At 42.6% G+C, this 23,002-nt stretch overlaps 1 protein-coding gene across 1 annotated transcript; it reads left to right on the plus strand.

Annotated features, from left to right (window-relative positions):
• The first annotated feature begins 990 nt into the window (after positions 1 to 990).
• Positions 991 to 22,262, plus strand: pard6b (par-6 partitioning defective 6 homolog beta (C. elegans)). The gene is made up of 3 exons (XM_044352847.1): positions 991 to 1,371; positions 3,051 to 3,273; positions 18,216 to 22,262. Exons 1-3 carry the CDS (start codon positions 1,309 to 1,311, stop codon positions 19,145 to 19,147), a joined length of 1,218 nt encoding a protein of 405 aa, XP_044208782.1. The 5' UTR covers positions 991 to 1,308; the 3' UTR covers positions 19,148 to 22,262.
• The last annotated feature ends 740 nt before the right edge of the window (positions 22,263 to 23,002 follow it).

Below are 23,002 nucleotides of genomic sequence, written 5' to 3' on the forward strand. Positions count from 1 at the left end.
TGATGGTAGTGCATTTATTTAACAAATTATGGAAATAGCCCACTGAGATGAGATATTAGATTAATTATCTCACCTGTTCCCTGTTCTAGTATTGACCCAGCAATTTGGAGCGAAGTTGTTAGCTCCTGTCAGGGCACAGAATTACGGGATTAGATTTGTGTCATAATAATTGAACAAAATCTCAAAAGAATCAAACAAAACCAATTTAATTGAAACTGTAATAAAAATAAACTGAAACAAAAGAAACAACCTCAAAAACAACATTTTCAGTTCTAAATTTTTCAGTTCTGACACAATGCTCTCATGAGGACAGGTGTTACGTCTGCATTGGCCAATTACTTTTGGGGGAACAGGTCAATGGTCCAAATTGGAACCAGTGGTACAACTTATGACTCATGACTGTATTATTTCCTCCCACCAATTGGTTGATTCAGAACTGAAACTCAAAAATTCAGCAGTGAAATTGAAAAAAAGTGACTGCAAAAGAGAAATCCAGATCAGTGAAAGAAAAAGTATATTGTAATCAAATGTTTTACTCTTGTATAGTTTTATTGTAAGTTTTGCCTTTTTTGTTTCACTTTATTTTTTATTCACTTTCAATTCAATTTGTTTTTTTTTTATTCTCAAATTATTTCACGTCAAGGACCCCTAAACTGACACAAATTAGACTATGGACCCCCATCTGATAATATTTTTGCTTTTGCTTTTTATTTACTTTTATTACACAAAGTGTATGAAACCCGTGACCAAAACAGTCACACATGCTGTCATTGTGTTACTTATGGATGGAATTATAGTGAAAATAAATTATTCCCCTTTTTGCTGGGAACCCCCTGGAATCCCTTCAAGGACCCTGGACCCCACTTTGAGAACCACTGACATACAGAATCTGATGGGACTGGAAAATAGAGGGCTCTTATTTTGAAGTCAAGGGTGAGGGAAAACCAGAGACTGAGACTTTTATTATGAAATGTCGCGTCGCCAGGCAGCTCTACAGGCGCAGAGAGAGAAGAAGAAGAAGAGGAAGAAGAAGAAGAAGAAGAAGAAGAAGCAGAAGAAGCGGTGGAGAGTCCGACACACAGCGGCAAGTATGACAGGAGACAAGTTTACAGGCTGAGCTAGGCTGGTTGGCAGCCGTTGTCGTACTTGGAGAGACAACGCAGAACGCTGGACGTCGAGAAATCCCTGTGCAGCCTGTTTTACTTCCAAAGTAACATTACCTGGTGGACACGTACAGTTTGGATACAGAGCGGCGGCGGCGGCGGCAGGAGCAGCAGGGCGAGTGTGTGAGTGCTTTGGCGGCGAAACATGAACAAAAACCACCGAGTGCCGAGCAACCGTTCACTGAGTGCCGTGGAGGTGAAGAGCAAGGTGCATATGACAACTTTTTGTCCTGTTTACTTGCTATATTTGTAGTCTCACCTCTCCGTGTGATGGCCACTCTGGCTAATTTAGCCTGTTAAGTGGCTTGGTAGCAAGTTACGATGTCGCACAAATTAGCTAGCCTACATAGATACAAACAGATAAAACTCATTTGGTCAACATATGTTTTGTTGCTGTGACTCGCTGTCTGGCGGCTCTCCGTGTTTAAAACAGTGATGTTTACCGTGAATTTGGTAAGTTTGACAGCTAGCTCGTTAGTTTGAAGGTGGAGGTTATTATCAGCTGACGCCGCAGTGAGCCAGTGTCACCTGTGACAGCCTCCTCCCCCTGCTCAGTCCCAAATATTGACTCAAGGTTTGAGTCTGAGGGATGGAGCTTCAGGGCGCTTGTTGCTGCTCAAAACTAGTTTTTTTTTTTTAGACCTGCACATGTTGACACTCTTAACATACTGTATGTGTTGACCTTAACCATAACCTTTCAAGAAAACAATATAACATTATATTACTGCAATAACATGATTATTTCGATTAACTTCTCGATTAAACGATTAGTTGTTTGGTCTATAAAATGTCAGAAAATGGTGAAAAATGTAGACCAAAGCCCGAGGTGACGCCCTCAAATATTGTCCTGACCAACAGTCCACAACCCAAAGATTAAATTTATTGTCATAGAGGACTAAAAAAAACAGAAAATATTCACATATAATAAGCTGGAACTTTTTTTCCTTAAAAAAATTACTCAAAACAATTAATTGAGTATTAGAATAGTTGGCGGTTAATTTAATTATCAGTAACTAATCTAATCACTGCAGCTCTATAAGTTTTTCCCACCACTTTACCTAAAATAAGCATATGATCATTATTTTACTTTGTTCAGCTCTGTCCCAAACTGAGCAGTCTGGGGTCATTTTAAATGTTCTAATGTTTACCAGAAACAGACTGTCTGTTTTGTTTCCCAGCTTATAATTAATATAATTCAGCTTTTCACCAGTGTTTAAGATGGTTTGTGTCCAGGTTGGCAGTGGATTGTAGATCATCTTTTGTCAGTGCTGGGCAACAGTAACCACAACACTTTGTACTCCTCATCAACACCACCAATGGGACATTGTGCTCAGTCTCGGCCACACGGTTACCTACAGATTAGGCATGCGCAGCCATTGATCCAGTCAGACCACAGTGATTACTATGTTACTCATAAGCCAACAATGTGTTTTGTGGGGATGCATTTGTGCTGAAGACACATAGTCTTTACTACAACAACTGCATACCAAACATTCTGTCAGGCAGCAGGAGTAGACAACACTGTTCAGTCTTGAACATACTGCATCCACAAACTCAGAAACTTAGAGATACACAGGCATCTCAAAGTCTTCATTAATAATTCATCACATGTGGTGTGTTAGCTTGGTTGACAGATACATACAGCCTACAGTGGTTTTGGATCCATCTAGGCTACCGTACCAGTGTATGCTTATCAATCACAGCCCCAAATCTCAGACCCTTTTAAGGAGATGTTGCTTTATATTGTGTGCATGCATTGCAGGTGTAAGCTTTTTACTGCATCTCAGTTATCTGATGGTTTCTTTGTCTCTTAAAATCAGTTTCCCCATCTCCCTCAAACAAGTGCTCACATGTGTATTTCTGTCTATGACTGTACCACACCACCAGTTTGGTGCAGAGTTTCGTCGGTTCTCTCTGGATCGTTCGAAGCCGGGCCGCTTCGATGAGTTCTACGGCCTCCTACAGCACGTGCATCGCATCCCCAACGTGGAGTTGTTGGTGGGCTATGCTGACGTGCACGGCGACCTGCTGCCCATCAACAACGATGACAACTACCACAAGGCCATCTCCACTGCCAGCCCTCTACTCAGGCTGTTCCTGCAGAGGAAAGGTAAGTGCAGAGAACATGTGTTTGAACAATGCATTCTAGTTTCCACCAGTTTGTTAGCTGAGAATAGTACAGCTTAGACATACGGGATAGGCTGTTGAACAGGAGGATATGCTGTTAAATGTTGTCTACGTAATCCAAAAAGTCCAACAAGTTTTTATGTTAAGTATTGTTATGAAACTTTAGCCTGCATGTTGCTTATGTATTTGCAAGGAAACTACTCAGCCACGTCCTTTGGTGTCCTACTTCTGACTGGTATATCTAAAGATCAGTGACCTTGCTGGGAAACAGTGTGTGTTTTATAAAGATTATCTCACTGCAAGAGCTAGACAAAACAAAAAAGTAAGGATAACGAGCTGTAAAGAACTGACATATTTTTGCTGTTTTGCTCCTCTCAAATTATGTTCCATAAAAAAAAAGACAGTCAGTATAACACCATGGCCAAACATGGTCAGATTCCTCAGCAGATTGATAAACACTCAGTACTTATCACTGTTTTTTTTGCACGGCAGGCTGATGGGAGGTTGGTTCTGACTGTTGACGGTCAGTTTTAGGAAATAAGGCTTTCGAGTTCAACACATTCACTACTTGTGTGTCTTCTTTACTTCCTCACTGCTGTTACCAGTAATCACTATCTATTACATGCTATCACTTATCTTTTCAGGGTCGGGGGATGATGTTAGTTGTAGCACTAAGACATTTTGGTCATCATTTGTTCATGTTTAGGGATTAGCATTAGTCCTTTTCTGTCAGGCTGCATATATAAAAAATGTTTCTGTAGGTTTTGAAGGGAATCTTAACTAATGAGTTGCTGAGTCTGACCTGTTGAATGCAGGGGGGGGGGGGACCTGGGGTCTGCTGGCCGGGGCAGTTCAGGCCGCGCGCTCTGTTGTGTTTAAGCTGTCTCGCTGTGCCATATGACCCTATAGAAGCTAAGCCACTTTGTCAGGAGGAGATTAGTGGGGTCACTGTGTTGCGCTGCATGGGACCGTGTTTCAATTACACGCTCCAGACACTAGCCCCACGCTGTGCTCACTGCTGCTCACGCACACACACACACACACACACACACACACACACACAGGAAAACACAGGCAAGCAGGCATCACACATCAGTCACAGATAAGCACTACCTCAACTCAGAAGACACACACACTTACGCAGCTACAACCCCCCTACACACCCCATCACCCCTCCTGATTTATTTACCCTCGTACCTCACTGCTAAGCGTGGGGAGCAGTTGGTCCAAGCTTAAAAAGCTCTGCGGTGTGCAGATGCAGCAAATCGGCAGCTTATACACCATTATGTATCTGCAGACAGCAGTAATAGTGATGACTCTGTAGCAAGGTAATGGCTTCTCTATGTCGGGGTCAAGCGAGGTATGTCACGCCAACTCCAGAGTCTTTTGAACACTGAATGCTCGGGGCTGTTTGTTTAAAAGTATTGGAATGTATAGTAAATGATAAAGTCATCATATCTTTTAAATGATAATGAGTCATTCATGACCTTGTTTGTTGTTATGGTGATATCTGCACTAATGACCCTACACCTGGCCGTTTCCTTTGTTAAAACCCTCTTTTGACAAGGCGAGTTAAGTCCCAACTCTTCCATGTTATCAGCAGCACAGGAGGAAGGTTATAGTGGAAGGTTATAGTGGGAGGGTCACACCTGTGCTACACAACCACAAAGTTCTTGACTGCTGAGTAAATTCACTAAACCAGTTTGTGGTTAGAGCACTAAAACCTATCAGTGCATAGTTTGTAGCGTCGTCACAAGCTGGCTTCTAATGGTACGAGGCCGCTTTGAGACCGGAACTGAGCGATTATGTAAATGTCTGAGATGGTCAGTGGTTAGATGTGATGTGAATGGTTGTTATTGCATAAGAGCAGGACTTCAGACATGGTGGCAGTGTGGGCCAATGTTTGTTCTTCCTCAGCCTGCAGGAATAATTCAGTGAAACTGTAATACATGTATATCTGGGAAATGTGTCTGGATCTTCAGCCTCCAGTAAAGGTTTACAAAAGACATTTTCACTTGACTTGATGTGTGTGTGTGTGTGTGTGTGTTAGAAGAAAGAGTGTCTAGTGTCATGTGAGGTTATTTTTAGCACTGCATTTTATATGTCTGGAAGACTAAATATAGGCTATTTTTATTTCAGGCTCAGTGCTCTGTGGGTTTGCTTCATTCACAGTGTTGTGCAGACGGTTGGACTTTGATTAGATTTATTTGACATATCGAAACAAATATATATAAAAATGTCAAACACTGCAACAAATACATATTCATTTAAAATGCTGAGGTTAACACAATACAGTTAAAAGATATTTCATTTCCATTGTGGTGATCTGTCCTGGCAGACAAAGATAGTAAGACGAGCCACAGATGACTAAGGTACCGTGTACCATCACATATGGATGGATGTGAGGCTGTGAGTGTCTGTTGCTGTATTGTTGTGGTCTGCTTGTTGAATAAGGCCCACATTGTTGTTGTCTCTGCATCAACGCTACATCGCTGTGACCAGTCACTGCAGAAAAACGGGGTGTTTGTGTTTGAGTGTTTGTGACGCGCGTCAGATAGTGACTACCGGAAAACTGCTTCAACACACACACACACACACCAATAGCACTGTGCACCGGGCATCCCCTTCACCCCCGCCCCCACATCTGTGAACAATGTGTCGATGACTATCGAGCTGGCAGCGAGGTGTCCACTGTTTACTTGTTGTCACGGCAACACTGAAGAGAGGCCAGCTTATAGGTGGATTAACAGCACTGGAGTCTCTTTTTAAGGCTGATGGGGAGCTGCAAAGCATGCTGGGAGCAGTGCTGCTAGCATTCAGACTTAAAACTACAACTTCATCTGACATGTGGATGTGTCTGATATTCTCATGCATACTTTGAGCAGTGTATGTGTCAGACACACTAGAAAAAATCAATAAGTTGTGAATGATATCCAATCCAGGAAGTACATTAGCGTTCACTGACAGATGAAAGATGTTAGGAGCCGTTTCCTGGGCCACACTTTGCTAAGCTCAGTGTAAACAGAGAACAACTATCAGCTGTTGATGACAAAACTGTCTGTTGATTTATGTTGACATTAGATTGTCTGTAAAATCTTTTTTTTCTCATCATCCTCATATTAGCGATCAGCTGTTTTTAGATGCTCTCCCCGTGCGGTGTTTGATTTGGGTGCTTCATAAATCATCTTCTATTTGTATATGACATCGTACATGGCAACAGATTTTTATTGGATCACAAGAACTCAGCAGGGTTGTGTTGTCGCTCATAAAAACAATGTGATATAATCAGTCATGAATGTGGACTTTGATTGGAGAGAAAATGACGATTATTGCACCTCAGGTGTGGTTTGTGATTCACACCCAGGTTTATGTTTGATTGGCTGTAAACATGGCTGTCAGAAGAGATTCTCCTGGGTTTGAAAGTCACCGTGTTCGCCTGTATCAGTCATCCAGAACATTCTTTGCAATTGTACACACACACACACATACACAGTGTTTCCAGGTTGTCATGCATGCGGTGGTGGTGGTAGGTAGCTTTTCATTCTCTCTCAGGGCGTGGGTTTGTTTGGTGATGTTGTGTACGCAGTTTCAGTCACCAGTAAGGTAGATGGAGAGGGACAGGAATGCTTGTATTTGCATATCCCAACAGGGACTGCCTTTTAGAAATTAGTAACCAGCGCATGAGTCATCCAGTCAGAGAAAAGGAAATGTGCAGTGTTGAAAGTACAACACAGACAAAGTCTACCCACCCTGCAAAGTAAGCACAGGATAACCGCAGCAATGGTAAGACTGAGCAAATGTAACGAAAGGGAGAGACAGCGTAGGTGAGAATGTGAGCGTGATGACTTGTCTGACAGATACAGAGAGGCAGATGAAACGAGGAAGGAAAAAAAAAAAAAGGTTTGAATTAAAGAGACAAAGAATAAAAAGTTAGAATATGTGAAGAAGACACAACATGTAAGAAAAAAGAGAGATTTATCTGTTGGGCTTGAGATGAAAGGATTTAGAGGGAGTAGTGCTGGCAGGTGTTATGGATGTCATTTTCCCCCAAGAGAGAAGATAAGGAGCGTGATCAGTGAAAACAATAGAAATCAGCCTCCCCTCCTCTGATTCTCAAGTTTTCCACAGAGCATGAATTATTCCCTGGGATGCTGAATGTAATGAGTGAGGGAGCGATTCCACCGGAGGAGGAATGCATCGAGGATGAACATATCTTAGGCCTAATAAGAGAGATGGAAGGATGAGAGAGAGGGAGAGAGAGAGAGTAAACAGTATTAAAGAGGGAGTAATGTATAAGGCATTGTTTAGGCAAGGCGTGTAATTAGAGATGCGGGGAAAGGAGAGGGAGTCATGTAAGTGTGATAGGAATGCAACAAGAGGAGAGAGAGAGAGAGAGAGAGAGAGAGAGAGAGAGAGAGGAGGATAGTGGGAATAGTATTAGTGAGGGAGGAATGCAGAGTGAGGCCCTAGCTGGGGAGGGTGGGAGAGAGAGAGAAAGAAATGAAGAGAGAGTGAAAGAGAGGGAGAGAGAGATGAGGGGGGGGGGGGCATTTTGCATGGAATGTGGCCAGCCTCTGATCACGTCTGCTGGATAGATTAGACAAGACAGCAGCTCAGACCGGACCCTCCGCTACAGAGCCCGGCTCGATCAACAACGGGGATACACGGACAAGAGGAAGAGAGAGTGAACGGCAGAGAAAGATGGAAAGAAAGCACAGAACATTTTTAAAATAAGAGAGAGAGAGCACAGCCTGGCAAGCTGAAACATCACTCGTTACCCCTCCAAACCTGGCTGGACTCGCTGCGAGAAGATGTAGGGAGGGTGGCTCGGATAGAAGGGTGGAGGGGGGAGGAGATGGTAGGAGTCCAGGCTCTCTGTTATAAAGTCTGTCAGAAATTCTCAGCTCAGAGTCGGTTAGGAAAGATGAATGGATAGAGGGAGGGAAGAAAACAGGAGGAGAAAAAAAAAAAAGAAAAACAGAGACTGGATGAGAAAGAAACAACACTTTTTGGACAGACAGAGAGAAAGGGAGAGGTGAAAGAGAGGGTGCAAACTGGCAAAGTGAGTGGGAGGAAAAAAAGAAAGTGGACTCTTGACCACTACAGACTATAACGGTTGAACGGTTAAACTGAAAAAGAAGAAGGATGGTGGGTGGGATGGAGAGAGGGAACGGTAGAGAGCGAGCTGTACTTTGGACAACAGGAAGGAAGGAAGGAGTGTACACAGATAGTTTCAGGTCAGGTGTGATGTGCTGTAACGGAGACTGTTGAACTTTGTCAGCTGGATACTCAAAAGACATGTCATAAATGTTTGCTAGTATATTGCTGCTGTTGGAGAACCCCCCCCCCCCCCCTCCCCTCCAATACCGTCACAAACAAAGAGCCTTGTATTAAACCATTTCAGTTCATGTCACTGGTTTTTGAAAGTGTTCCACAAGACCACAGATGGATTTTTCCCCTCACATAAAGAAGAGCATGTAGTCATTGTATAAACACATGAATATTTCATGTTTCTTATCACCACCTGTGTGATCCGTACACCGGGCCTATCTTTTATTTTGGCTTTGCTAGCAGACTGATGCGTGTCTTGCTGGGTGTTGTAATTAAAACACATTCTTTCTGTCTGTTGGGCTCGGTGTTCCAGCGATATCGATATGAAACATGATAACTGATACGCTTATCTGTGAGTTTCTTCCAGCATGCCATTCCAACGTATTTACCCTGGCTAGCAATGCACCATAGTCAGCAGGCTTTGACACGCCGCTCCCAAACACTGTTTGCCTTTACGTAACTACTGTTAGTACCGAGTGTATTTACTCCTTAGCCATACATTCAGTCTTTACAACTTCATGAAACTATAGTAAATTGTTAATTTGGTAATACTTTAAATTTAGCATTTCTAAGCATTATATGAACAGTCAATCAATGGTTTATAACACACTGTAATGTAGTTGTAAGTTTTAATTAATGTAGATTGTTGACAACATGCTGCACATTATGAATGAACACTTAACAATGTCCTTCTATCTGCCTACAACAACATTATAGTGTGTTCTTAGCATGTATTTAATGTTTCTATACAGCTTGTGAATGCTACATAGAGGGACTCTCAGTAAAGAGTTACTGTCAAGGTTAAAAGTCTCCTGACTGTTTGTCTTGGAAACAATAAAGTGCAGATTTGAAGTAATGAATTTGAGGCTTCAAGTGAATGATCAACACAAGGTTCGTCAGGCTAATTTAAGCTAAACAATTCGACTTAATCTCCTGACACTGCCCTGCCAGATTAAATAAACACTGATAAGCCCTTTTGACAGCAGACGTTTTGACTCGTCATAGATGGAAAAGCGCAGGTGTTACTAATAACATTAACAATAGCTCTGTTCTATTCAGACGTCCCAGTCATTTACGACAGTGTGACAGTGAGCCAGCATACACAACAGCAGGAGCCTGAAAGTGACGCAGCTCAATGGAATTCAGGCGTCATTAATTTTTACACTTGTGCTTTTTCTTAATTTGACATGTCAAAATGTGTTCTGTGATGCACTGGTGCGTTTTTCTTTCAACTCTTGTCATTCTATAAAAGCTTTTGGTGCCTCGAGCTTTAGTGCAGTGGACTAAAAGTTCACCTTGGCAATGTGAAATACGCCTCAATGTCCAGATCTAACTGCAGGTTGGCTGTGTTGTCTTCCAGGGTCAAATGCTGAAGGCAGGACAGAGCCAGAAGCACAGAGTCCCCCTGCCCGTCCATCCCCAGTAAAGTCCCTATTCAGACGCATGAGTGACAGACTCGTGAGGCTAGACTTGGGCTCCCCCAACCCACGCGGTTGCTCCTCCCTCCCTTGTTCTCCCCCGTCCTCCCCAACGTCTAGTCCTTCCTCTTCCTCCTCCTCCTCCTGGAGGCTACATGTAGCAGGGCTGCGTAGAATGCTCCGCTTATCAGACCCAGATCTATCCACCCCACCCCAGACTCATCCTCCTTCTTGTAACCTGGTACTGAAACCTACATCCCCAAGTGACCTGCCCCGTTCCCCTACCCCACCCTGTCCCAAGCTCAAAGCTAGCCTCAGCCCCAGGCACATCCCTGCTCCCAGCTCTGTTCCCATGGCTACGCCGAGAGACATGCCGAGTTCAAGCACCAGCCATAGTCCGTCCACTACCGGTCCAGTGCACATGTCCCATGCTGACTCTTAGCTGCATGACTCCCTCATCAGATCTGTACTTGTTTTACCATTCCTGTCCCAGACAAACCCTTATTTCCAAACCACGTGCTACATGTGTTGTCTTAACGCCGAGTCCTGTGCTTGATAAACCTGTTGTAGCAGCTGTGCTTTGAAAAATCGCAGGAGAGAGAGAGAGAGAGAGAGGACAGACAGTTTAGCCCGGGAGCAAAAACAGAAGGATATCGGAGGCCAAAAGAGGAAAGACCGCAAGACCAAGAGGGACAGACAAAAAAAGGCTCCTGCTGAGAGATGGACCCAAGTGACAGATTGAGTGAAGGGCACAGGGGAGAAAAATGGGAGGGTGAGGAGAGGAGGTATTACAGGAAGGAGAGAGGTGTCTGTGTCAGCACAAAAAGGAATTGATGGAATTGCTTCATACCGCAGTGAGGAGATGCAAACACGCACACAGGAAAGTACTGTACATGAGTGTAGACAAATAAAATATACAAATCAAGTCCAGTAGTGAGCTGTGTTCATTGTTTGCATGCAGCGACATGAAACTACAGTGTAGATTTTAGTTTCTGTATAATTTGATGAATAGCTGCCGTCGAGACAGGGTAATAAAGCAGGACTGATGAGCGAGATAGAGAATTCATGAGTGAGATGAGGTATATGAGGAGCCCTAGAAGCAGGCTTAATGTTCATGACCAGAGTCTTCTGAATTATGGATTTAATAAGCAGTTCTTCAAATTGTCAGCTGCATCACACATCAAGGCTCGGTCTTTTGCTCTGCCTCACACCTCTGCAGGTCTCTACACCGCAGCATCTATCTTTCCCAAACGCCTCCTATCAGTACACTGTTCTCTGTTTTCTCGCTGTCCCTATTCCGTCCTTTCCGCTCAACGCTCTCCCTTTGACCCCCCCCCCCCCCCCCCCTCCATTTCTTTCCCCCTCTCTTATCAGCAGCATTAAGGCGCTTTTATCTGGGCTGTGCCAGGGAGGTATGCTCACCACACCAGGAATAGTAACCCTCCGGGAATTTACTCGTTTGAAAGTTTTTTTATCACCTCCTCCTCTCTTTTCCTTTCTTCTTCTCTCTCTCTCTCTCTCTCTCTCTCTCTCTCTACTCTGTCCGTATTTGCTGTATTCCCGTCTTTTCCTGCCTGTTTCTTGTCTTTTGTTTTACACCACCCCTGGTTTTTCTCATCTACACAAGTTCACATTGACACACACTCATTCCCCCTCCTCCTCCTCCTCCTCCTCCTCCTCCTCCTCCTCCTCCTTGTATCGTTCTGTGTCAGGAACACCGTGGCACAGACTGTGTGGTGGACTTGTCATCAGTAAACCTGACTATTTCCAGAACACCACAACCTTCAACTTCATGTCTTTCTCTTTGTTTCTTACTCAGACTCTGGAGACGTTCTATGTTTGGATACTGTAGACTGGTTTCATGGACAGCAATTATTATATTATATATACTATATTAAAAATAAATGGCTTTTAGCGGGGTCAGCACTTATGCATCTGTACAGTATATTATTAGATTTTCTCCAGTGATTAATTTTTCTGACCTAGTTCATAATACTCACTAATCAGTCACTGTTATCCCTGTAGCTGTAATTATAAGGGCCTAGTAATAGCTACAGCAATGCTGAGTTACTGTCCCTTTAAATTTTGTGACCATACAATTCAAGATTTTTCTACTTTTTACATTCATTGTATCCTTTTTAGAGCAGCTGGAATATAAATATGGATACAGTAGTGTTAGTAACACTAGAAGTAGTAGTGATAGTGTTAGTGCTGATGACTGTCATGTAGCTCGTTCCTGATCGTGTTGTGTCACCTGCACACAGTATCAGGTTTCACTGACACAGCGCCCAGGACAAGTACCAGGAAGTAATGGATTGTTGGAGTCATCGTTTGTCGTCAGGGATCATTGTTACAAGGAAAGCCGGAGCTTCGTCATCCTGTATCAGTGTAATTTTTAGGGTGTAGTGGTTACTGAAGAAGTGGGTGTAGTAGAGGACTATGAATAATCCTCTGTTAATGAGTGCTGGAGCAGGTGTGTGCATGAGTGGCGTGATAGAAGGAAGTATATTAGTGTTGATTGTAAAAGACGTTGATGTGTAAAAAGCATACTTCACGTTTTTGGCAGAAGCAAACAGGAAGTGTCACCGACAGAGATAATGGTGTCAATAGCTTTGCCCGCACATCCCACTTATTCTGAGCCATTAGCATCGGCTCTTTTTAAAAGCCAGAGTCCAGAGTTGGAGCATGATGCACCCGGAGAGTGTGAAGAATAGAGCACTGAGAGAGATGACGTGTTCGACCGATGCTTACCGGTTTGCTCAAGTGGTTTCCTCTCCTTAGGCGGAATTGTCTTAGAGTGAAGTCAATGTCGTGAAGGAGATGCATTAGTTGTTCACCCTGTGTGTGTATGTGTGTGTTGGTTATATACTAGAGAGAGGAATGACTGAAGCATTACTGTGTGTTTGTCCTCACATGTGTTGGTGTATGTTGGGTTGTCATTTTCTCCTCCATTGCTTCGCTTTTTTCGCTCCTCACTGACTCCATTCAAAGTGTGAGAAATCAAAGAAGTAACTGCATAGTTGGAATACCTAACCTGTGCAGAGCCATGGCAAGTGTTGGGCAGGGGATTATGTTTTTATTCAGGGTTTGTGAATCATGCCTGAACACTGATTTCGATATACTGCAGGTGTGTCTTTTAATATTGGTTGTCATCTGAGGAGATGAGCAGCTTTGGAAAAGATAACCAACAGAGCTAGTGTTTGGTTTGGTGATGTAGATACAGAATCTGTATCAGTGGTTAAAGGGGTCTCCAGTCATTTAGAAATGCACTTCCATTAAGTAAGGACGCTCACAAGAGACAGATTAAAACAGAAAAGGTCCAAATAAAACAAGCAGAGGCAGAGATATCCTGACTTATAGTCTCTAGTATGGCTCAAGCATACACCATGGGATCCTACATTCCCCATAATGCAACAAATAACATGTTTTTGTTGGACCCTCTGTGCTTGTCTTTCAAATTCCACATTCCCAGTTTGCTTTCTGTAAAAATGTATAGTCTCCAAGCCCAAGCTAGATAACCCTGATGACATCACTACGACGTCTTCATAGAAGACAAAGCTCCCTTAGAGCCACTGAAGAGATTATTCAACTGTTTTCACAGGATGTTTAGTACAGTCGATGTCTAATAAATTGACTGTTCGCTAAACCTCTGCCCCGAACAGAGTTTGTCCAATCATAGTTTAGTAACCATGACTTTGCTCTGCAGGCCTGTCAAGCTTTGTCAACGTGCCAAGAAAGTGTGCATAGAGCTGCAGTAAGAGAGATTCTATCTCAAGAGTTTGGAGGGTGGTGTTTCTTTTTTCAGCCTTCTCAACATCAAATAATAGAAGAGCAAAGCTGTCAGAAATAGATTAAACGGTGTGTTTTGTTTGCGCAAATATGCAAACATTAGCATGTCCTGCTTGGCAGCTTTCTACCTACAGTAGTAGCCTAACTCAGATCCTTCCAAGGCCAAGAAGCATTTTAAACCCTTTCCAGCCGAGGGAAATGTCAGCAGCCCTGTGGGGGAACTTTACACTTCAGAAAGACTCACATTTTCCTCATCATACTTATAATAATAGGAGCAACTAGCTCTATACTGCAATACACAAGAAATGTGTCTTCTTCATGAATCATCAACTGGTGAAGATATTGCCAGAGATGTGCAGCTTTAGCCTTTTAGCACAATATCATGCATGTAGCCTTCAAGTGTATATTCACAAGCCTTTCAAAGGGTTCTCAGTTTATAACGGCTCTGCTGGACGCATAAAAAAGTTAGCCGGAAAGAGTGTTTCTTAACCAACTCATGGAGCTAACGTTAGCTTATTAGAGCTGATGGCAACTGTTGCTAGCAGATTTGATTTAATCCGGCAAATTGACGCTGGAATAAGAGAAATACTTGAGTGGTAAATCTGCCACTGTTACGATTATAAATGCCAGAATAGGAAGTTTGACAGGCAATCGGTGGCATTTTCTTCCTTTTATCGTTCAGTACAAGGTGAAGTGACATGCAACAAAGGTCCTTGGCTGGAACTGAACCAGGGACGCTGCAGCCACGTGGCATGTGCAGCAACCATCTGGCCAGGGGGCTCCTAGGGTCCCCCCTTAATGGACATGTGGGCCATGGGTCATTTTGAGGGAACTTAAAGGCGTACTATGCAGGATTTGTTGGTTGGTGTACACCCTGCGTGCTGTTATTGGCTGGGGGCTACACACCCACTGCCCAGAGGTTGACGTCCAGAAATGTTCCAAACACAGCAAAATAATAATAAGAAAATACAGGCAGAGGGTCTCTGTAGATACAAACACCGCCACACACTTCTAGTGGGTCGTAAGTGATGATTGAGAGGGATTATTTTTGTATGAGTCTATACATTGTTGTTTAGGAAAATCCTGCATAGTATGTCTATAAGGAATTGTGAAGAATTTCACCTTTTTGCGAAGAAAAAGTATAATTAACGGAAAAGCTGTTGTGTAAGAGCACACTGACATGTCATATTGGAATTGATTTGTTGCAAATTGGTCCATAAATTGTTAGTTCTCAAATCTTGGCATTATAAAACTTTTCTATCTTCTTTCCTCAGTTGACCTCTGATTGTTTCAATCATTAGTTGAACCAGCTGCATACATCTACGCTTTGTAGCCACAGCATACGCCAGTCATGCTTCATGTGTTTACTGAGCAGTGAGGGATTAAAAGTGATATATGTTATATATATATTATATGTGCTACATATGCAAACCCACACAACAGCAGACACCAAATAACCTCACAACTGCCGGAAGAGTGGGATGTAGTATTACGTCTCATAGGCCCCAATCAATTAGACATTAGCTTCCTGTAGCTTCAACCATTAGCCAGGTAACTTTTTTTAGTGGCTCAGTTTGAGATGTTTCTGTCCTGTTGGCATGTTTGTGTGGTGAAAAAGTGCTAAACCTGTCCTAAAATGTTGACATTAATGAGTAACCGATATTGTTCTAAAGCCTGGTAGCTGGTTGTTGGTCATTCACTATTATGGACCACAAGCAGCTGTGATTATTACACCATTGGTTTAATTTACAGACCACTGATGGTGCTTTGATATTTTCACACTGCAACAGTGGTCAAACACTTGGTGTGTGTGTGCACATCATTGTGTCTTATTACAGATGCTATAAGCATCAATATTACAATGTTAAATATAAACGGCAATAACTGATCAAAATAAATAAATTAGATTGAACAGATTTTAGAATTATTTACATTTTTTGTGACTGTTATTGAGGCTTGTTTATATAGCAGTCACACTGTATGAGCATACATCATATACAGTACCAGTATACAGCAGGTTCATGTTCTATTTTGCTACTATATTTCATGTGCAGCAGGCCTCACATGAACGTTTGTGTCTCAGGACCATCCTAAATATGAACTAACTTTTTAAGATCACTGGTCTAATATGTCATCTATTGAACGATCAATTCATCTCAGCTGCTTATTCTTGAGCCCTAAATTTGAAAAGTGGAAATAAAAGAAGGCCATTTGTACTTCAACAAACGAGGAAGAGCGTGAATATTTATATTGTGACTTGCCTATAGGCCTTTGTAGCCAATTAAAGTGAGAGCTTGGCTTCTGTGCTCTAACGAGCTATAATGTAGCTATGAGTTTCCAGAGGATTGAGTTTCTCTGTGCTCCTGTTCATTAGGGCACAAGCCTCATCTCTAACCACAGATAAACCTAATACATATGTATGTGTGTGTGTTTTAAATGAATGTCTGCTTGTGTGTGCTCTGCAGATGCTTGCATATGTTGTTTCCATGCATGCGCTGTGATCAGGAAGCTGCATGCTTACATGTAGCGTTCGCTGCCGGGAACTGCATCTCTTTGCCGTGTGTGAGCCAGTGAGTGGCCCTCAGGGACCGTCCTATTCTCTTTCCTCAACTATAACTCTATTGTCAGGTCTGGCCTTTTCATATGCTGCAGATGGAGGGATGGTTTAGATGAAAAGAAGTCTATGCATGACTGCACCACAAGAACAAGCCCCGTGTCAGTGTGCGCAAGTGCTTTGAAACATCCACCTGTACGGCCCTTTTTAGCATAACGCTCCTTTTTATAACAGCGTTCATGTGCATGGAAAGAGCACGGCATGGAGAGAAAACAGCTTGATGAAACTTTTTCTTTTTGACCTCACAGACTCTTGTGAAGCTGTTGTTTCTATATTTTTTCCTTGTGTGTTGTTGGCCTGTAAGGTCAGAGCTGGCAAAGATATAGTTAGTGTGTATACACTAGACTGGTGCCCCATGGGAACTGAAACGCGACACCGCCGCTCTTTCTCAGGACAATTGATCCTTTGTTTTGGTTGTAGGGATGGAGAGGGGAGTGGTGGGGTGCGTACCTGTCAGAACCTGAGAGCTGGAATCTTTATCAGCCACCTGAGTGGATATTTTCCCAGATTACACACACACACACACACACACACACCGAGAGAAAGAGAGAGAGAGACAAATAGCGAGAGGAGAAGTATTCATTGTAAGATTGCCAGAGCTTTATTTATAGAGCACTTTCATCCAAGAACAGAAGAGTTTGAAGTGCTTTGAAAACAGCAAAATATGGAAAAGGTGAAAAAGTTGAAGACTTATTCAATAGAAAGTTGTCAAAAATAAGAACAGAAATAGACAAAAACAGGCTGGATACTGGCAAAAATAGAACGAATGTCCCACAGATGTTAATATTTAGCTTCTTGTATTTCACTGGTTAACTATTAAAGAGCAAAGTTCCAGGTTTTCCCCCCTCTTACCTGCCCAGCCCTCGGTCTAGTGTTCACACAGTGTAACAGTGTAAAGAACACAATCTACATAACAAAGGGCAGTGTGCATCCCTTTGACTCATGCAGCTAAAATGTGGCCATAATATTCTTAGTTCAAATGTTTGTTACATGTCAACTCGACTTTATTTCTCATCTGAAATAGAGATCTTTAAATGGAATAGTTTGATATTTGGGGAAACACACTTATTTGTTTCTAGTCTTTTGCTAGACTAAGCTAACTGTCTACTAGCTCATCAATATTCACGTCTAACTCTCCGCAAGAAAGCGAATAAGCGTATTTCTCCGATGTCAAGCTATTCCTTTAAAGGCAGTTGGTTTCATTTAGCAGTAAGGTCTTCATTGGCCTTTTTTTTTTCTGAGAATGAACAATCTGTGACAGCAACCATATGTTCATTAAATCTATAATACAGCATCTCTAACTCGCCATATGCACCTGCAAGGCTGTATGCAGCATATGTAGGCTAATTTGTGGGTGGCAGCATGTCAGAGAGCGCTGATGAAGGACTAAGAATTGGACTTGAGTGCCTGGCTGGTGTGGCATTTTACATCAGTCCAACCTGAGGGGAGTTCTGGTGATCAGCGTCGTGTGTGTGTGTGTGTGTGTGTGTGTTCAGCACAGACACCCTGCAGGGATGCCTCCGGCTGAGAGCTGTTCCATTGCAAAGTATTGTTCATTCTCCTGATAGTACATGATGCAACAGAATGTCAGCCTGAATAACGACTTGATATAAAATGAACCCCAGCATGATATTAATGGAAAATTAACCAGCATTTGATAACACGTGTTGTTTCTTTCTTCCCCTTCTTTCTGCCACCCTTTCCCCATTTTGTCTCCCTGTCACGCCTTCCTCTTCTCTGCTTCTCTTTCTCTACTTCCTTTTTATTTTGCAGAGGAAGCTGATTATTCAACGTTTGGTACCGACTCTCTGACCAGGAAGAAAAACACGGTGCTTTCGGCAGTTCTTCTGCGGCCTGACACCAACAGGAAAAAACCGCCAGTTATCATCAGTCTCCCGAGGGACTTCCGCCCCGTCTCCTCCATCATTGATGTGGACATCCTGCCTGAGACACATCGACGTGTGCGCCTGTACAAGCACGGCCAGGAGAAGCCGTTGGGCTTCTACATCCGAGACGGCTCCAGCGTGCGGGTCACACCGCAGGGCCTGGAGAAGGTCCCGGGCATATTCATCTCTCGGATGGTTCCCGGCGGGCTGGCGGAGAGCACCGGCCTGCTGGCGGTAAACGATGAGGTGCTGGAGGTGAACGGTATCGAGGTGGCTGGGAAATCTCTGGACCAGGTGACGGACATGATGATCGCCAACAGCCACAACCTCATCATCACCGTCAAGCCTGCCAACCAGCGGAACAATGTTGTTCGCGGCGGAGGAGGGGGTGCGGCGTCCGGTAGCTCAGGGCGCTCATCGGACAGTGGTGCGAGCTACTACGGCTACTCATCGCAGAGTACGGTCGGCGCGGCAGCCTCCATGCCGTCGCACATCATCCAGAACTTCCCCGTCGGGGAGCTGGAGAGCGACGAGGACGACGAGGACCTGGTGATCGAGGCGGGAGGCGACGCCGAGCCCATCAGACGCGCCCCCTCCAACTACAGCATGCCCTCGCTGCCTCGCTACGAGCCGCACCTCAACCTCCGAGCTGCCACCACATCCACGTCCTCCATCTCCATCAACGCCAACGGGACCCTGCCGGCCAGCGCCAGCAGCGGATCGCTAAGTAACGCCAACGCTACGTCGACCACGCCGTCGCCGGACAGAGCGATGGAGAGGCGGAGTCTGGAGGAAGACGGCACCGTTATAACCCTCTAGACTTGGGCGTTCACACGCTAAACACTGGAAACCTGAAATGGACTCAAATACTTTGACACACACTTGGGGGAGTCATGGACCACCAGATGAGACACATCCCATTCCATCAAACATGTTCATCCATACAGTGACTGTACCTGAGAAGCACAATATGTGTACATATTAAATCAACACAACAACAACACTGACACTAAAATGTTTGTACGTCCTAACATTTACACGTAAAACACCCAAGAATTCGCTCTTCTACATGCCAGTGACCCTGCACGTGTGCCATAGCGGTGACACATCCCCCCCCCCCACAGAAACGTCAGAGAAAGAAAATGTCATTAGACAAAAACCTCTCTCCCCCTGCCCTCTACCTTATTTCTAAAAAATTAGAAGCACTTGTTTTTATTCCAAAAACTCTTGTTAACATGAGCTTCCACTAGAGAGTGAAGATGATTCTTTTAATCAGTCCTATGAATAGATGAAGGTACAAGTGAACGAGTGAGTTCTTCCCTCACAACACACACACACACACACTGAAACAGGATTTTAGCTCGAGCTCTCATTGACAATCTGTAGTTGTTTTTTTTTTTTGCCTTGTATCTCACCCCCACCTCTGCACCACACTCTGACCACTTCCCCCCCCCCCCCCCCAGGTGACCACAGCATGCAACCGGTAAACAGTTGCGGTACCGAAATAATCTACCAAATGCTGAGATCTGCAATAATACTGTTTTTTTTATTAGAGGAGAAACCACCTTTAAAACAAGTCTGGGTCTTTTTTGCGTCGGCTCAGATGCTTTTAACCACTGTTCTTAGCTGTGTTAATGATTGTCTGATCATGAATGGTTGATTTGAATCATTTGTGGGAGCAGCTTGTCTCTCTTGTAAAATCCCTTTACCATTAGGCATATGCTTTCTATTTTTTAATACTTTGTGATTCTTTTTTTTTTTTTTCTTGTATCTCACAATTGATTTATATGACCAGCTTTCCATCTGACCAATGGCAAGCTGCGAGTCACTAATCCTACCTGGGACGATGGGACATGTTAGAATGAATTCGCCTCACATATTTCCTTCATATTGCACTCCCTCTCCTTTCCATGACAAGGGCTATTTCCCCTGCTGCATGTGTACAAATGACAAAATGTGAATGTGATTTCATTTGTTTGTTTGTTTTTTCTCTCTCTCTCCATTCTTTCTGGACCACGACTCAATATCTAATCTCAGTGCTGCACAGTATATTCATCTCTGTTGTTTTCCAGCCGGGTCCAGAGTTCACTGGGATGTGTCCTGAGACATTCACATATGAAAAGTGTTCTCCAGTATTTCTGCACCGTGTCCTTTTCATATCTTCACTCCTTAAATTCAATGAATGGCACCACTATGAAAGAATGTAACACAATAACTGTATTCTAAATAGTAGATATTGACTATGGGCCTAAATTGCACATCAATAGCTGGACTGTAACACATTGAGAGAGTAAAACTAACCGACCGTAGAAGTGAGCTGGTACGTACAGCGATGTAAGAGAAACCCACCTGTGAGGTCAAGTAAGCCGTGGTCACACTGAGTCATATTGAAACAAACACACATGCAGGTACGCAAACCACACAAATCTATTCAGTTTCTATATTTGATAAAGGTGAGGCTGGTCTGTCTTATGTACAATGTCTCTGGGCTCTTGTCTGGATTTTGCATTTCCACTGAAGCTGTTGCTTCCCTTGAAAAGTCCCAACAAAATCCTGAAATGTTTCAACTGTTGGAGGCAAATTTGTGATTTTGGGCTATATAAAAATAAGATTTGACTTTTGATTGCATTTTGGGTAGTGGAGTTTATCCACTATCATGTAATTTTTTTTATTGCAGCTTTAAATTGTATTAAATTGCACTTAACCTCAATTAATTTGATGATGAAATGACTCAGAAATGTGTGTGAAAGAAGTAATTCTGGCACCGTTTTAGTCCTTGGATGGTAACATTTATTGGAGGTAGACTGTATATCCATTACCCTCACATGCTGCTGCTAACTGCCTCCCTGAAGTGAGAGCAGATGGTCTATTATTTCTTTTATTGATTTTCAGCATTTGCCCTTCTGTTAAAAGCGACTTTTGCTCACTCATTAAAACACGGTTGACACACATTCACAGACACTCTCATAGTTTATTGGCTTCATTTGAGCCTCTGTGCACTTGTGATGAAACACACAGTATATTCATATAGATCACCATCACACTAATTGTTCTGCTTATCGTTTGAATATGTGATGAGCCTATCAGACGGTGAATATCTATGACTGGAAACGACTTCAACCCACAGCTGGTGTATGAGCGTCCACTATTGTGTTTCAAGCTACTGTATATGTATGAGGTACTGTCTTTTTTTTTTGGCCTTTTTATGGTACAGCAGGTACTGGTGGGACTCTGTCTTCTTTTTTTATTCCCTGCATTAAACCCAGTAATGAATGGTAATCTGAATGGAAGCATTTTAGAAATCAATGTTAATTTATTTTCTTTTTCTCTAACTGTACCACAGGACACTGGGATTGTAACCACGGCAACATTGTGTTATTTATTCTCTAATCATGCGTCCGCATATTTTCTTTCTTTGTACACATTTTATTACTTTATTTTTATAACTGATATGTTTTTGTTTATTCATGATTGTTGTTTTTGTCATAAATCTCATGATAGATGTTATTGCCCATTAGAGATGATTTAAGTAGGTGATTTTTGTTGTTCTGGCTAAAGCAACAGGAAAACCTGTGCAAGGCATGACACTTGTTATTTTTTTTTCCATACTGTGAATTATAATTTTGTGGGAGAGAAACGGTTTTATCAGCAAAACCTCAAAACAGGCTTCATGTTTTCCTTTTGAGTCCGAATTTTTTTTTTGTTTTTATAAGTGATCGAGCAACGACTTTTGCTTGCCAGATAAATCCTATGGTATAGATTTGTAATGAAGATTGTCAGTATTTTCATATTGATGCTATATATGATGTACATTTTTATCACATAATGAAGATGTTTTAAGATTCAACTGAAGATATGTATGAATAAATAGATGTACACCTGTAATTGCTGATTTGGAGGAGCTGGATAAAATAAACTAATATGTAGCAATCTTCACTGTCTGGTGTTAATATTACTGCACTTGATGTCAAAAGACACAAACCTGGATAACAATACTATATAAACAGTGGTTGATTTAAAGGACAGGTTCACAATTTTTTTAAGTGTGTCTTAAAACAACAGTCAGGTGTCCATATGAACACTGAAAGAGGTTTTCCTTGTGTGCAAAAATACATTTAAAAGTATCTGAAGTTTATATGAGGCTTCATCAGTCTGAGTAGTCACATCAAGTAGATATCTGACACATTTACAGCCTTTTTGGCATCAAATTCTCTCTTTGTGTTTCCTCGGACAGTGTTTCCCTGTTGAGCTGTGGTGAAAGTATAGTAACAAAAAGAGGAACTTTGGCATTAAAAAGACTAACACTGAAAGATATCTTTGATTTAATTAATTTGGACGGCTGAAACTTCCTATTAGCTTCAGATAAACTTCAGCTTCAGCTTCAGGTAAATACATTTTTGTACAGAAGAGGACTGTGAATTTTGGCCCCGTCACTTACAGGCATTATGAAGTCAGTATGAACAAGAGTTAGGCCGTGCTTGCAATAATTTTTTTAACGCCTATCTCGAGAAAACGAGACTTGTTATCTCGAGATAACGAGATAATCAACCCGTTATCAGGAGAAAACAAAAGATAGTTTACTCTTATTGCTTATAATTTCTTATCAGAGATCAGGGGTGCTACACCAGCATTAGTGATGGGAGAAACAGTGGTTCACTGTTTCGAAGCATTTGA

This window comes from Thunnus albacares, chromosome 5 (assembly GCF_914725855.1).
Source record: "Thunnus albacares chromosome 5, fThuAlb1.1, whole genome shotgun sequence".
Lineage (NCBI taxonomy): Eukaryota > Metazoa > Chordata > Actinopteri > Scombriformes > Scombridae > Thunnus > Thunnus albacares.

What these genes read in the sequence shown, in the direction of transcription:
- pard6b (XM_044352847.1), top strand. Translation starts at nt 1,309, where the DNA reads ATGAACAAAAACCACCGAGTGCCGAGCAACCGTTCACTGAGTGCCGTG. An exon ending in CCGTGGAGGTGAAGAGCAAG is followed by an intron (nt 1,372 to 3,050) that starts GTGCATATGACA and finishes CCACACCACCAG; the next exon opens with TTTGGTGCAGAGTTTCGTCG. An exon ending in GCTGTTCCTGCAGAGGAAAG is followed by an intron (nt 3,274 to 18,215) that starts GTAAGTGCAGAG and finishes TTTATTTTGCAG; the next exon opens with AGGAAGCTGATTATTCAACG.